Consider the following 14,377-nt stretch of genomic DNA (forward strand, 5'->3'; position numbering starts at 1 on the left):
GCAGAGAGTGAGAAAACAAGAGGCCTCCGCTCCTCCTCAGAGATGTTGATACAGATCAGCAGGAGAAAACAAGCTTCCTAAAGGTATCTCGGACTCGATCATTCTGGGCCTGTCGACTCGTAAAGATAGGACCGTCTTAACCCAGCGTTGAAGTCAAGACCACTCCGAGACGCTCGGGGATGGACACCGAGTCAAGACCAAGACCATCAATGAAATCATCATTCTGTGTGCAGGGGGCGTGTCACTCACTTAGACTGTGACACCTGGTAGGTTGTGGCCGTAACAAGGATTTTTTTTTTTTTAATTAATTGAAGTTATTGGTCCATTTAGAAAGAGGCATCTTCCTTCTAATCTCAGTAATGACGTGAAGGAGTCGCCTTCACTTAACAGTGGGGGTCTTGATTTATAATCCGGACTCCACCCTCCATCATAACCCTAAAACTAACCCCTAACCCCTATCCCTTCACCCTAACCCCTATCCCTTCACCCTAACCCCTATCCCTTCACCCTAACCCCTAACCCTTCACCCTAACCCCTAACCCTTCACCCTAACCCCTATCCCTTCACCCTAACCCCTAACCCTTACCCTAACCCCTATCCCTTCACCCTAACCCTTACCCTAACCCCTATCCCTTCACCCTAACCCTTCACCCTAAACCCTAACCCTTACCCTAACCCCTACCCTAACCCCTATCCCTTCACCCTAACCCTTACCCTAACCCCTATCCCTTCACCCTAACCCCTAACCCTTCACCCTAACCCCTATCCCTTCACCCTAACCCTTCACCCTAACCCCTAACCCTTAACCCTAACCCCTAACCCTAAGTCCTGAGTCCCGCCACCCAAAGGTGCTGCTTGTCAACAGCCAAGTAAACCTCCCTAATGGAGCCCCATCTGACAGCACTCACTATCCATCAGTGTACATGAGCTGCTGTGAATGTAGAAAAGAAAGGAAAACCATCTGTAAATTCACACGTTTATTCTTACAGATCAGTTTAAAGAGAGACAATTGTCACAGCTGCCACATTGTACAACATAAACATATTCATCGTTATTAATAAGGAGGGGTTATTGTTGAAACATGTTCAGCTATTCTCATTAAAAATCCATCATTTCTTATTTACACATTTACATCATCTTACATCAAGCACCGAACTTAATCACTGACAGCGTCGACAGGTCTCAAATCAGGTGCGTCACATTCAGAGGATTTCTTGACAGGAAGTGGGGGAACACAGCATGCGGGATTTCTTAGAGCACGACCGTGAGCTGTCATCGCTCAGCGTGGAGCTCGCTGCGGGATTGGCCTGGTTGCGTGACATCTGCTGGGACTTTATCGGGTTTTAAGAGTTTTAAAACAAGATTACAGTAATGCTCTGGGTTCTCGTGTTGACTAGGCGACTTACCCTTAAGAGGAACAGAGCTGCTCTGAAGTGTGAGTGGCAAATACGTAATCGTGTTTTTGTGTTAGAGCGAGAGAAAAAAAAAAAAACACTCATTTTATAAAAACATGACAAATGAAGCAACGGTTCTTCACATACATGATCAAATATGAAGGTTGGATGGAGGTTAATGCATTGCTTGTGCGTCTGTGACACATAGGTACATATTTTGTAGTTGGCTGAAATTAGTTTTTAATGCCAAGGCTATGGCAACATCAAAATGTAGGCACCAAAGACAATATACAATTCTGTAGCCTAACGGTGTTCATGTATGTCGACAATAAAAAGTCCTCCGTCCTTTTATAATTGTTGATTAAAGACAAAAAAAAAAAAAGTCCTCAAAGAACGGGACAATTCTGGCCACAGAAGTCATACAGTAAATCCAACATGTCCGGATCGTGGCGCCTTGTGTTCATGACGCCGTGACCTTTCCCAGGCTGCACAACAACCACCTCGCCGTCTGGTGGAAGCTCAACCAGCGGGTGCACTTTGTTATCCATCTTCTTAAAGTCTGCGGTGCCAACGTTGGGCAGCATGCTGTTCCTCTCTGCTGGCGTTTTGGTGTCCTCTGAGTCGTCCTTCGTATCTACGACGCTGTCACCGTTCGCACTGCCCTTGCTAACCACACTGGCGTCCTCCTGCCATGCGTCAGACTCACTAGCATGGGGCAAAGAGAAGTAGGTGCACTTCCTTGAAAGTGAAAGCTCCTTGTCTTCCAGCTCGGACTTTTTGCTGGGAAGTGAAAATGAAGATTTCTCCTTTTCTTCGCCTTGAGGGGCGTTTGTAAAGGTTTTGTTTATTCCAACTGGATCTGAAACGGACTTTTTGATTTGCGTGCTCTCACCCAGGAGAAACAGTTCATTATTAATAGAAACACAGTGACCCGGCACGACTTTTGCATTAAAAGCAATGCAGCGCGTCGCCTCGGTGAAGTTGTCCAGAGCACTAGTGGAATTGAAGTAAGACAAATCCGGCATTGCTTTCGACTGAGCTAAATGAAAGGGAGAGAAAATGCTGGAACTTTCTTTCTTTGTCTCTTTTGAGGCAGATGGGGGCCTTTCGTTCGCTTCCTGATCAGTGGTAGCATTTCTCATGCCATAAAGTCTTTCAATTGTTCTTCTGACAAAGCCTTTGCTGATGGATTTCTGTGCTGAATCGTCTTCACCACTAGACAGTTCACTGGACGTCTGAGACTGGTACCCGGCACTGGTTGACGTCTGTGCTCTTAGCTCGGCCAGCTCTGACGAGTTCGGGCTTGGTAAAGGTCTTTGTCCCTGCTGAGTGTCTGTGGCACTCTTTGCAAGGAACATTTCCCTGATAGATCTGACTCTGTTGCCTTCAGGCTCTTTGGTTATAACACCAGTGGAGTCGTAGCTAAAAGATAAAGACGACTGAGGAGCCGACCTGCTGCAGGGTGCCGACTGAGACTTTGGAGAATCCACAACCTCCGGCTCGAGAGGGACATTTCTCTGTGAAAAACATCTTTTGGGAGAACTTTCTTTTGAGTTTTTTCTCGCCCGGCCATCAGCTACTTGCTTTTCTAGAAGAGTCACTCTCTCTGCTACAGTCTGGGACTTGATCTCTTCACAGTGATATTTCGGTTTTTCCACAGCCTTTTCACATTTTGTGTCTTCAGACCGTGCTCCAAATGCAACAGTCTCCTGAATGTCTACACAGTTCTCTTCTACATATATGTCCCTGATGATGTGTTCCTCCTCTGAGCTGGAGTCTTTTCCATAACAACTTAATTCTTCCTCATTCGAGCTGCTGATTTGTTCACCCTCGACGGTGCGTTGCTGCACCTCCACATGTTCTTCACAGCTGTTGTGGTCATTCCCACTATCCTCGTCTGCACTAAACTGGATCGATTGACTTTTGTCTTTCTTGTTATATAAGCCCTGACTCTCAGTCTCACAGCTTATATCCCCTACACTGTTCTGACTTCTTGTCTTCTCACATATCTGTATTTTATCAGGGAGTACGTCCCCTTCTTCTGAGCTGTCCTTGTCCTCCACTGTTTCTTCTGTCAAAGCCTTTAAAGATTTTTCCTCGTAATCAAGAAAATCGTGAATGTCTTCCTCGTCCTCCGTGCTCTCCTGCTCGTCTTCGTCCTCGTCGTTGGACAAACTTTCCTCATTCGTAACCCTTCGATTCTGACATTCGACATGCTGCTCTTCCTCTTCATCATCATCTGAGTTACACGTGCTGTCCTCAACGCCGACCGTCTGTCTCATCAAACCTCCTTCACCGTGGAGTTCCTTCTCTGAGGTAAAGGGACTTGGCTCGTCGACACTGTAACTGAACCTCAGTTGCTTGTCTTCTTCCACCTGAGAGTAACTCTCGGGTTTGGACACGCCATCGTTTTCCCTGCTCTCCTGTTGTACCTCCTCATATTCAACTTCTGCTCCCTCTTCTGAACTCTGTCGCTCATCTGAACTAGAACCACCTCCATCACAGCTCACCTCTAACCCTCTGTTTGCACTTGGCACGCTCTGCCCTTCCCCTTCTGGACCTGAGTCATCATGATGGGTAAGCTCATGATCATCAGGGGTGATTATGCTCTCCTCACTGTGCATCTGCAGCTCACTGACCTCGGAGGCACAACCGTCTTGTTCAACGTTTTTATCGCTGCTGACTTGGTTCATATTTGCCCAACCTCTGCTTGTTTCGTCTCGCTGCTGCTTTTCTTCTCCCTCATAACATGACTGAGCACCCTTTGCATTCTCTGCTACAGATAATTCTGGACTGTAAAGCTGGCTAAGTCCAGGTCCAGCTGGTGGACTTGTAGCTACACTATTCTGTCCATTATGGCCTGTGTTGTCTTTGTGCTTCACTGTCTCTTCTTCACCACCTGCTCTGGATTGTTTTGACTGCTCTGTGAATTGTTTAATGATGGAGCTTACGTTAAAGTGGGCTTTCTCTTCCTGACTGACATCATTGTCGGTTTTAGTATCTTCTGTTGATAAATGTGATAGCTTGGTATGAATGTCCTTGTTGAGTGGTGGTTCCATTTCTTTGATAATCCTACCACACGTCTTTTCTTTCTCGTCATCGTGACTTTTGTAACTCAGTGAAAGACAAGCCAATTCCTCCTTGAGCTTCTCCGGCATGTCAAGATTATCCATGATCTTGTCAATGTTTTCATCAACGCCGCAGTCTGTTTCAGGACTAGTTTGAGACACTTGTTCTCGCTCTGAATGGCGGGGCGTTGAGCTGCGTCTCTTGCATTCGTCGCTGAGTTCCTGAAAGCCTTTCCAACTCTGCAGGAGCTGCTTCGAAGCCGACTGCTGTAGAGTTGACAAACTGTCTTTTAACTTGTGAGAATCCTCAATGCTGGCAATCTCCTTGAGTGAATCAATCATTTTTAAAGCCTCCGCACAGCTGACATTGTTTGCGTTCGGCTCATCCATGTTGAGGTTGGTCAAGCCTTCCTTCAGGGTCATGACAGCCAAGAAAGCAAGGAGAGCTTTAGACGATGAGCCGAATGTTGAAGCCACATGAGAAGAGAAGTCGGGCAGGCTGTTGGACCTCTCCAGACACGAAGGACGTTTGGTCTGTGTGATCAGTCTGATTGACTTTATTGAGTAGCAAATATCCTCGAGCACAGACTTGATGTGTGGCTGATTTGGCGTGTTTAATGGCTGGGGCAGTATTTGTGTTTCTGTCTCTTGACCTGCTGTTATAGGGTCGTCTGACCTTTTCACCTTGTCGTCATCACTCTGATTCACTTCCACAGGGTTTATCGTGCCACCAGAAAGGGATTTGTCTGGTTCACTTGTTGATTTAACAGACTGTGGTGTTTGGGAGTTCTTGCTTACGGATGAAGTTTTCCTATGTGGCTCAAGCAATAACACCGATGCATCGCCTGAGGAGTGATTTCTGGAGAGCGTCTTTTTACTTGACCTCTGCCTAATGGGCGGTGACATGACGTCCAGAGACTGAGAGTACGGAGAAAGTCTCTTTTGCAGTTTTGGCTGTTGTTGATGAAGCGTCTGCTTCTTCTCAGTGGAGGGGCTAGCGTTTGGTGTTGCATGTCTTTGTCTTCCAGTATTTGGTGACATAGTTTTGTTGGAAGGACGGTTTTGTAATGGAGATAATTTTGGAGATTTATGAGAGATTTCAGATGGCGGCTTCCTGGTTTCAGATTTCCTCTCTGGAGATGGACTACTCATAAGTTGTACTTTTTTCACCTGGGGTTTGGGAGACGATATCTCTGCTGGTGTTTCGTTAGATTGCTCTCTTGGTGGTGTGTGATCATCTGATGAGGCGCTTGCTGAATGCATTCTCCTCTCAGATTTTAAACTAGCAGGAGAGGCAGAAGTACGACTTAACAGACTTTCCAAATTGTTTGTGCTCTGTGTTTGCCGGGTCTCTTCTGGTAGGGTTTCACTATGTTGATGTGTGTCTGCTGAACGGAGACTGTTTTGCACGTCATTACCGCCCACATCGGCGTGAGCAGCTGCTGTGGATGTCTCTGAAGTGGCATCACTACATAAAGCATATTTATCCATACAAGTCTTTCTGAGAGCCATTGTCCTGCCAAGAGACAAATTACTGACTAAAGGAGCCCGTTTGATCGAAGGAGTTCTTGGTAGCGGTGCTTCCCCCAGATCACAAGGAACATTCGACCGAGGTGATGTCGTCTTTTCCATCGTGAGATCGGTAGGAGAAGCTGCCTTTTCAGACTGAGAAGTACTGATGGATGACGGATGATTATCTGACATTTGACTGCTCACTGAAGATTGCCTGTACAACGGGCTGCTGACTGCGGAAGCAACGTCCACCACACAATATTCAGTGTTTGAAAGCTCCAGATCTTCAGCAGGTGGTGAGGGGGGTGGTGGGAAGTCCATTGAGAAGGTGTCGGCAGGTGTTGCATTTTGTAGGGAGATTTTGACTGGACTACCAGATGAGCTGTCATTTATTGTCGTGTCTTCCCGTTCTGTGTTTTCAGGGGTTGTATGACTGTGGATACTTTGCTGATTTAATGTTCTCCTCTCCAGTAATGGGCTCGATTTTATTTCAAAGGACTGAATTCTTTGTCTGACTGAAGACGCTTGCACGCTCTCTGGCGGTGGGTTGACTTGTAGTGTTTCGCGTGTTTTTATATCCGATGTGTTCTCCAAACACTTAACTTCCTGTGTACCAATCGTGCAGCTGTTCTCGGCCTCCCTACTTATGCCATCTTCTTTATTGACAAGAATTGTCTCTTCAGCTTTTTTACTTTCTGGGTAGGTTGCAGGTTCAAAATGGGCTTGTCCCAACCACTTTTCCACATATTCATGTGTGAACGCGCTGGAAGAGTTAAAAGCAGGCAGCGACATACTTTTGCTGATATCATACGACTCGTTTTCGTTCTTTTTCTCCTGATGCATCGACGCCTGACGTGTCAGAATTCCCCGTGGTTGGATCACATCTATGGGACCAACATCCAGTCTGCTTTTCTCTGTCTCCCTTTTCATTTCATACTCTGCTGATGGCGTGTTGGGATCCTTAAGAATACTTTTCAAGGTGTCATCTGACTGTTGAGGGCTTTTTGTTTTGAATCCTTGCTTGTCATTTTTTGACGGTCCTTTTTTGATCTTCATCGTGGTCTTTGCTGATTTGGATTTATTCCCGTAGATTTTTCTCAGGGACCCAGCACTAGAGAAGGTTTTTACTGTCTTACGTTTCTCTGTTGCTTCTGAAGAATTTTCTTTTTTTTTTTTCTTCGGTGTCCGAAGCCGAATAACCCGTTTTCTAATCAGTTTCGGCTTCTTGTAATTCTTGATGTCCGTTTGTAGGGACTTGTCTCTGCCTTTGCCGGACTTTGGCAACCTACGATGAGCTTGTTGAACTGCACCAGTCTTAAGCAAAGGCATTGTTAAATCAGATGTGAATGAAGTACCCCCAGTTCTCCAGAGGCTAATTGACTCAGAAGCTGTGGACGGTCTCCACAACTCAGGTTCAGAATCATTATTGGATGAGAACCGTCCAGTCTCTGAGGTAGCCGGCCTGCAAAAAGAAATTCCAGACGCAGACATTCCCTGTGCACAAAGGTTTGCAAGGAAATTATCATGGCAGGTCTGCTGTTCATATATGTGTAACACAGTCTCAGTGACCTCCTTTCCGCTGGATTCAACCCGGAGGATTTCCGACATCCCTGCTGATTTGAAGGTGGATTCATTTCTGCTGCTTATATTGTTGGTATCCATAGAGGCAAGTCTTCTTGGCTTGGGAATTGGTCGAATACTACTCTGCTTGACCATGCAGTACTGCTCAGTCATGTCTCCATGTTCTGTCTGCTCTCTGTAGGAATAAGAACCGACCACGCCTTCCTGAATCCCCTCTGCCGTCACTGATTGTACGCTCTCTATAGAGGTTTGCTGTGTTCTCATTTTCTTGTGACCTGGTGTGGGAGCTCTCCAAGAGGACACCAAGCCAGGCTGTTCTTTGATATTATCGTCTTCAGTGCTACACTCGCTGAAAACTCCATTGCATGGTGTCGGTGGATCCTCGTCGTTGTTATCCTTTGATTTGTCCTTATTGATTGTGTCGATGGAGGCGACAGGACTTTGTAAAACAAGTGAGTTCGAGTTGATCTGTTCTAACTCTGGTGTGGGTAAACTGGTTTCATTAAGCTCATTAGCGACACTCGAGCGAGTCAAAGTGGTGGTCCAGTGAATGGTTTCCTCCTCCTTAAGAGTCAGCCTCACCTTCATCTCCACTGTCATGCTGCCGTCTTGGTTCACCCGAAAGGACTTCTCAATGTCATCGTCTGTGGGCAGCGAGCAACCCTGCCCTTCAACTCCGTCCCCGAGGCAGGTTTCACCTTCTGTTTCTGCCACGGACTCCAGGACATGACCCGACTCCCACTCCACAGAGTTCGAGGGGTTGCTGCGTAGCTCGCTTGACCGCTCCGCGATGGAGTTGTTGATTTGATTCACAATGTATCTCTCACACGAAGGGGAAAATGGCCTCGACTTTGGACCGTTTGATAGAAGCTTCTTTTTGCCTTTTTTTGGGCCAATCAGGTGCAGAGAATGCACACGTTGAAAAATGAAGAGGAAAAATCCATCGATTTGAAGAGGAAAGCCATGAAGCGTGGAAAGGAAAGAAGGAGAGAAAGAAAGTTAGAACGATAGCTGAACTATTTGCAGCTCATAAAGAACAATAGCCGACAGCCACACAGACAGTGTATGTAGGTCATCTATGGTATTATGTGCAGTATCATTGCCTCAGCACTTCCCCACTCATCCCATGAGAGCAGGTAGATTACTTCAGATGCTCTGTGTGTGCTGTATGAATAAGGGCTCATTAATAAGAATAATTGTGCTTATCAGCAAATCAAACAAAATGATTACCCCGAGATCTATTCTTATGGAAACTTACGGTGTGAAGCCTTTAGTCTTCTGATGCTTTTCCGACTGCTCGGCAGCGTTTGAGCCGGAGAACTTTGTGCGCTGTAGTTTGCAGGCCGGAACGGCTCCCTGCCTGCCGCCACTACAATCCCAGAGCACAATATCAAGCCTGGAAGACCCTCCACCTGCAGTGGACAGACACAAAAACACACTTTTAGCCTTGAATGGTGCTGTAGGTTTGATTGAGAGTGATATGATTACAAGCATGCACAAAAGGACAAATGGCTCTGTTACCAAAGCCTTACAGTGCAGTATCCCAGAATGCCTTCCTATGTATTAGCTAGAGTAGCCAAAGAAGATTAGCACTTTCTCTCCTCAGGTGATGGTTATTTATAGGCCAGGTTTAAGCCAGTTCTTTATTGGTCAACAATGATACTTCAGAAAATATTTCTGATTGATAGCAAAGGAATAGAAACATGCAATTGGGCAGGATTTGTCATTGTAATATGGCTCTACGGTCTCAAGATGTAAAAGTAATCCATTGTTTTTTCAAACTTGGTTTTCAAGTTGTCTTTAGGACATAATTTCATATCTTTCTTGGCCTTAACAGGGATGGATAAGTGAATCTGTTCTTGTGTTTTTTAGTAGGCTGTCAGTCCATATTTGCTTGTGATTTTGCTGTGTTTGTCATAGAGCAACACTTACGCGTTTGCCATCAGACGTGAGTAATTTCACCACATGGAACTGGATCAGCTCTGAGATATATTCCAGTATGGACTCAAAAGTGGGTGTAGTCCTCTTGTGAATGAACACTTTGTGTACTACAGCAGGGTCACCATTGCGGAAAACCAGTAGCCTCTTTGGTGTGCGCAAAACCACCGGCTCCTTCTTGTGGATGCTCCAGCCGGGGAATAACCTGGCCTGCTGCACAGTTCGACGACGGGAACTCGCGGGCCTGGCGTGGTACCAGGGCGGCAGCTTCTTCCTGGCTCGTGCCAGGTTGAAAGGTTTGACCCTACGGCTATCAGAGCATAAGTAGGACTTTCCATCCTCCAAATCATCCAAAGTACTGACGGCATGAACCCCATGAGAAGTGGTGATGTTCCTCACCCCGAACGGCAGAGGGACCTTTTTAGAGAGACTGTCCAGGAGGGCATCAAACGTTTTAAAGGTGCGGTTGTTGATGACCATGCGCAGACCGTTGAACTGAGGGTCTCCACTTTTGTAGAAGCAGACGCGCTTTGATAGGATGGGGTCGATGACACTCGGGTGGCGCGGGGTGCTAAAGGTGTGAGCACTCCCGGATGACTGTCCAGGGAGGACCCTCCGAAGACCCGTCTCACTCATCATTTCTTTTTGCCTGAACGGATTCAAAACACATGAAAACAATAAGATATTTACAGAAAGACGTGAATCCCTACTGGATGCTCCTTGGGAATATTTCTGTGTGGAGAAACACCGAACAGTCACCAGAAAGGAGCATGTGTTAGTTTCTAAAGTGGCGCCTTCATATACTCCCATCGTCTAGGTAACCAATAAGAAAGAATATTATGGGATAGCATGTTTCCAGTCCTCAAAGTATGAATCACATCGATGCTTCGCGGACCTTCCTCCATGTACTGTAGGTCATCACAACATAACACTGTGTTGCACACAACTTAATTTAAGATGTGCAAACAGCTGAGTGACGTCCTGCTGGCATCTGTTGTTTACTTCCTAAGCTTGTTGCCATCAGGTAACACGACCTCACTCCTGGAAAACTCGTCACGTGAACCTTCAATTACTTGATTAGCCAAGTTTCAACAACTGATGAAAGCAAGTGAAATGTGGAGAGGAGATTTTTTTTTTTTTTTTAATCCTGATGCTGCAGTACAACTGCTCTTTGTTTTTGGTTTGAATAACTGGGTCGCACATTTCCTTCAAAAGGATTCAAGATTAGAAGTGAAGGTTACAACAAATGATTCAACAAGTCCAAATCTGATCGCTCCACAAGCTGAATGCATCACAAACAAAAGTTACAACTCCCAGCAGAATCAACAAATCACATTTTAACACGTTATTGATTAGTGTCCACTTCACGTGAGCACTTGGAGAAGAAATAATTCGTTTTATTGGAATTACACCAATTGAATTTTTTTTTTGTAATTATACCAATTAATAAAAAACATGAATAATTCATGTCAGTACTCGGTGTGGATGGAGGGAACTTTAATTCTGTCCTCAAATTATCCTCTAAGGGTGATATTTCTGTGATCATTATTGATTATTGCTCACACACGGATCCCCACTGAAGCGGTGGAGAGTTCAAATAAATAAAAAAAAAGATGCAAACACAAAAGATTTCCAAATGAACTCACCTACGTCAGTGTCTGCGTCTGCATCGTGACGATCCCAACCGTTTTGACAGGATCCATGAAACGTTATTCCTCTACATGTTGACTGCTGTTCAACTAACTCCACAGCAACAGTTTATTTCAGGAGACAACATCGTGGGTAATTTGCTTAATCTTTGCTTAAAGTTAATCCGCCCTCCCGCCCTCCCTCCCTTCCTTCCAGCCTGCAAGTGAAGAGCTTGATAATCCTCTTCAGAAAGGTGTGTCACGTAGAGTTGTCATAGCAGCACGGAGAGGTGGACCAATAATCTGACATCTGGTCCTCCTTTTTTCTTTCAATGTTTATTTTTTATTTTTCCACTTGTTTTTAAAAGAAATTCAGCAACAACAAAAAAAAGTCTAGCAAGTCTCACTCAACTAAAAATGAAAAGATGAAGCAAAAGAAGTTGATCATAAGCGTGCACAGGATTTTAATGTCATGTAAAAACAGTGTTAGAATGTTTTTGTACTTCAGCTTTAAATAAGAAAACAAGGCTGAAGCTACAGAAAGAACAGAGCAGGGCTCGTCGTCCCTCCAGCAGCAGCAGATGGTGAATTTGTGTCCGGTTGTAATATCCGTGCGAGGTTGTAATCTCATTGAAGACCTTTTAAGATTATAAGGATTAAGTGGGCTCTTCGTTAGCCCTTTAGGACCCTTAGAGAGGAGAAGTTGATTTCAATGAGAGGGGTTAAGATTCACCTTAATACCTTTATTTTTAGGGAACTGACGCTTTGTGTGATCGAGTACAAGCAGCGGGGGGTCAGGAGTCTGTTGTGGCCCCTCAAACCGGCGTTCATCACCATCACGTCTGCCTGTATCCCGACGCTTTCCCTGATTTTTTTTTTCTGTCCTGCAGACGGATAATTCCTCCCCCTCCAGGTCTGGGCTCCAAGCAGTTGCCTTCCTTGCCTGTTGAATATCAGCGCCTCTGAGTGCAAGCTATAAAATGTGATTCTTAAATACTTAAATGCGAAATAAATAGTTCATAAAATATCCATCACAGCAACAAAACAAACAATTAAAACAGACATGCAGTTAATAAACCAGGGAGAGTCTCGCTGAGTTTAAGAATCTCTTTTAAAAGCACAATTTACTGAGTTTCAGACAGAAAACGCTTAATTTTATTCTCACTAGCGAAGGAGTGATGACTACCAGGAAAACCCAGGGAGGGCTCATCGCATTTAAAGAGACACACACACCAAAACGGAGCGTTCAGAGAGAGCTGGTTTCTGCAGGGTCACAAAACTCCTCTGCTGCTTGTTCATGTTGTATTTGGACCAAAGTGAAGAAACACAGATGTTTCATTGAGGCCACAGGAGGCGCTGTGTGAAGAGGAGGAGTGTCCTCTTTAAAATGCATTGAACCTAAATACATTTATATTAAATGCATATCAACAAAACGCTAAGTGCAGACAGAGAAGAACCTAAAGACAGGTCGCTGTACGTTTCCTTTTTTGGCCCTGACAAAAATACACATGTTCTCTAGAAATACAATTAAGTTTACAGGGGTAGTGGAGTCCAGTAGATTAGCTTTAACCGTATTACTGAGGGTATTAGCTGGTCATGTATATGCTTAACCATGAGCTATCATGAGTTGCATAACAGTTACCAAAACGGGACTGAAGAAAGTCTATTCCTGTAGAGAAAGGGATTAGTGAATAGGGGATAACTTCATTCCTCTGTAAACCTGAGGCCTGAGGTCAAGGAATCAAAGGAATATGCAAAAGTTATCGAGTTTCAGCTCCGTATAAAGAGGATAAAGTGATGACACTCTGTCATACAGCTTTAAGCTAACGGCTGTAAAAATATCTCAGGTGTGTAGGAAAGAGTGGATATGTGCCGTAGGAAAGAATTCCTGCTGAGCCCGACGAGACAGAGACGGAGGAATGCCAGAGGAGGCTCCCATGTGGCAAGCCGGTGACCTGTTCCCAAAACAACCAGCGCAAAAATGTGAAAAATCCTTCAAAAAGGAAGCATGGGGGGGTGGGGTGGGGACAATGGAGGAAGCTCTCAGAGTAAACAGGTAGGCCCGAAGCCTGCATGCCCCTCATTCCAGCCGTCAAGTCCAGAGATAAGAGGCCACGCAAACGTTGAAACCAAGCCGGTAGAAACATCTGTTCACACTGATACAGCGGCACGGATCCTGCCAAACACGCCCGAATCCCACTGAAAATAAACCTGCACTCAAAGTAACAGGTAATAGCAGCAAGTGTCTGAAGCTCCATTTGTCACGTAACCTTTCCAGTCGCCGAGTTATAACGAACCAGCTGCTGATATGAACGCTGTTATTTTCCCTTCACATGATTACATGTGAAATCACACGCCGCCATGACAGAGATATCTGTCTCCGCGTTCCGAGTGTATTGTCACCCCTACCATGCTCTATTTTTAAGTCCTTGCGCCTATACTGCAACTAATTGGCGCCAAGTTAGATTCAAACCTATGCTGTTAATGGGAAAAAATGTGTGATATGTTTTGGCCCTTGTCCCCTTTCTATATTTGTCCCAGCGTCCTCCATGCAGCTGCTCCTGCAGATCTGTCTGCCTGCGTTCCCATCAAACTGTTCTCTCTGGTCCGTACATATCGCCTCAATTCCAGAGGCAAAGAGACTCTGCTCGCTTTGGTCTGCGCCTGCTTTAAAGCTCAAATACACATTGAAAATAAAATCGCTGCTTTCTCAATGCCATGCCAAATAGTGTCACGTGTGCGGGCTTTTTTTTAAATACAAGGTCCGGCGTGTTTTTTTTTTTTTTTTTTTGCAGCCCTTGTAAGAAAAATTCCAAGCATTGCAGCTGTCAGGAATTCAATTATAAGTAATACAGCTGCACACAACAACAGCTTAAAACATTCACTTCATTAAAAGAAAGGCAGCTGATCCCGAAACATTTATTTTAAACTTCTCCTCAAAGCAGAATCTCTTTAGAGTTTTAAACTGGCACAGTCCGGCTTTGTGTGACGTGATCCAAACAAGTTCATAATAAATAATAACAATAAAATCTGCTCAGGATTCATTGAGCCAAAAATACGCTTACTACCTCAAATTCCATTCAAGTGACATGATGTTATATCATCCCCCCCCTCCTCTTCCCTTTCAGTGGAATTCCCAGATTTTGAATGAATCCCGGCCAAACAGGACTCATAAGGTCACCTCACCACCGCCCGTCTCCTCCCTCCGCTAAAAAACCCCTCGCACAGCAGTCAGAGGTCCCCACCCCGTCCATTT

The 14,377-nt window shown here is 45.1% G+C and overlaps 1 protein-coding gene across 1 annotated transcript; it reads right to left on the reverse strand.

Annotated features, from left to right (window-relative positions):
- Positions 1-1,034: 1,034 nt before the first annotated feature.
- LOC306835117 (uncharacterized protein) lies at positions 1,035-10,291 on the reverse strand. Its single transcript, XM_079361545.1, has 3 exons — positions 9,488-10,291; positions 8,814-8,967; positions 1,035-8,436 (listed from the first exon to the last, which is right to left on the reverse strand). Exons 1-3 carry the CDS (start codon positions 10,130-10,132, stop codon positions 1,781-1,783), a joined length of 7,455 nt encoding a protein of 2,484 aa, XP_079217671.1. The 5' UTR covers positions 10,133-10,291; the 3' UTR covers positions 1,035-1,780.
- Between the last annotated feature and the right edge of the window lie 4,086 nt (positions 10,292-14,377).

The sequence above is a fragment of the Symphodus melops genome (assembly GCF_947650265.1).
Source record: "Symphodus melops genome assembly, chromosome: 14".
Taxonomy (NCBI): Eukaryota; Metazoa; Chordata; class Actinopteri; order Labriformes; family Labridae; genus Symphodus; species Symphodus melops.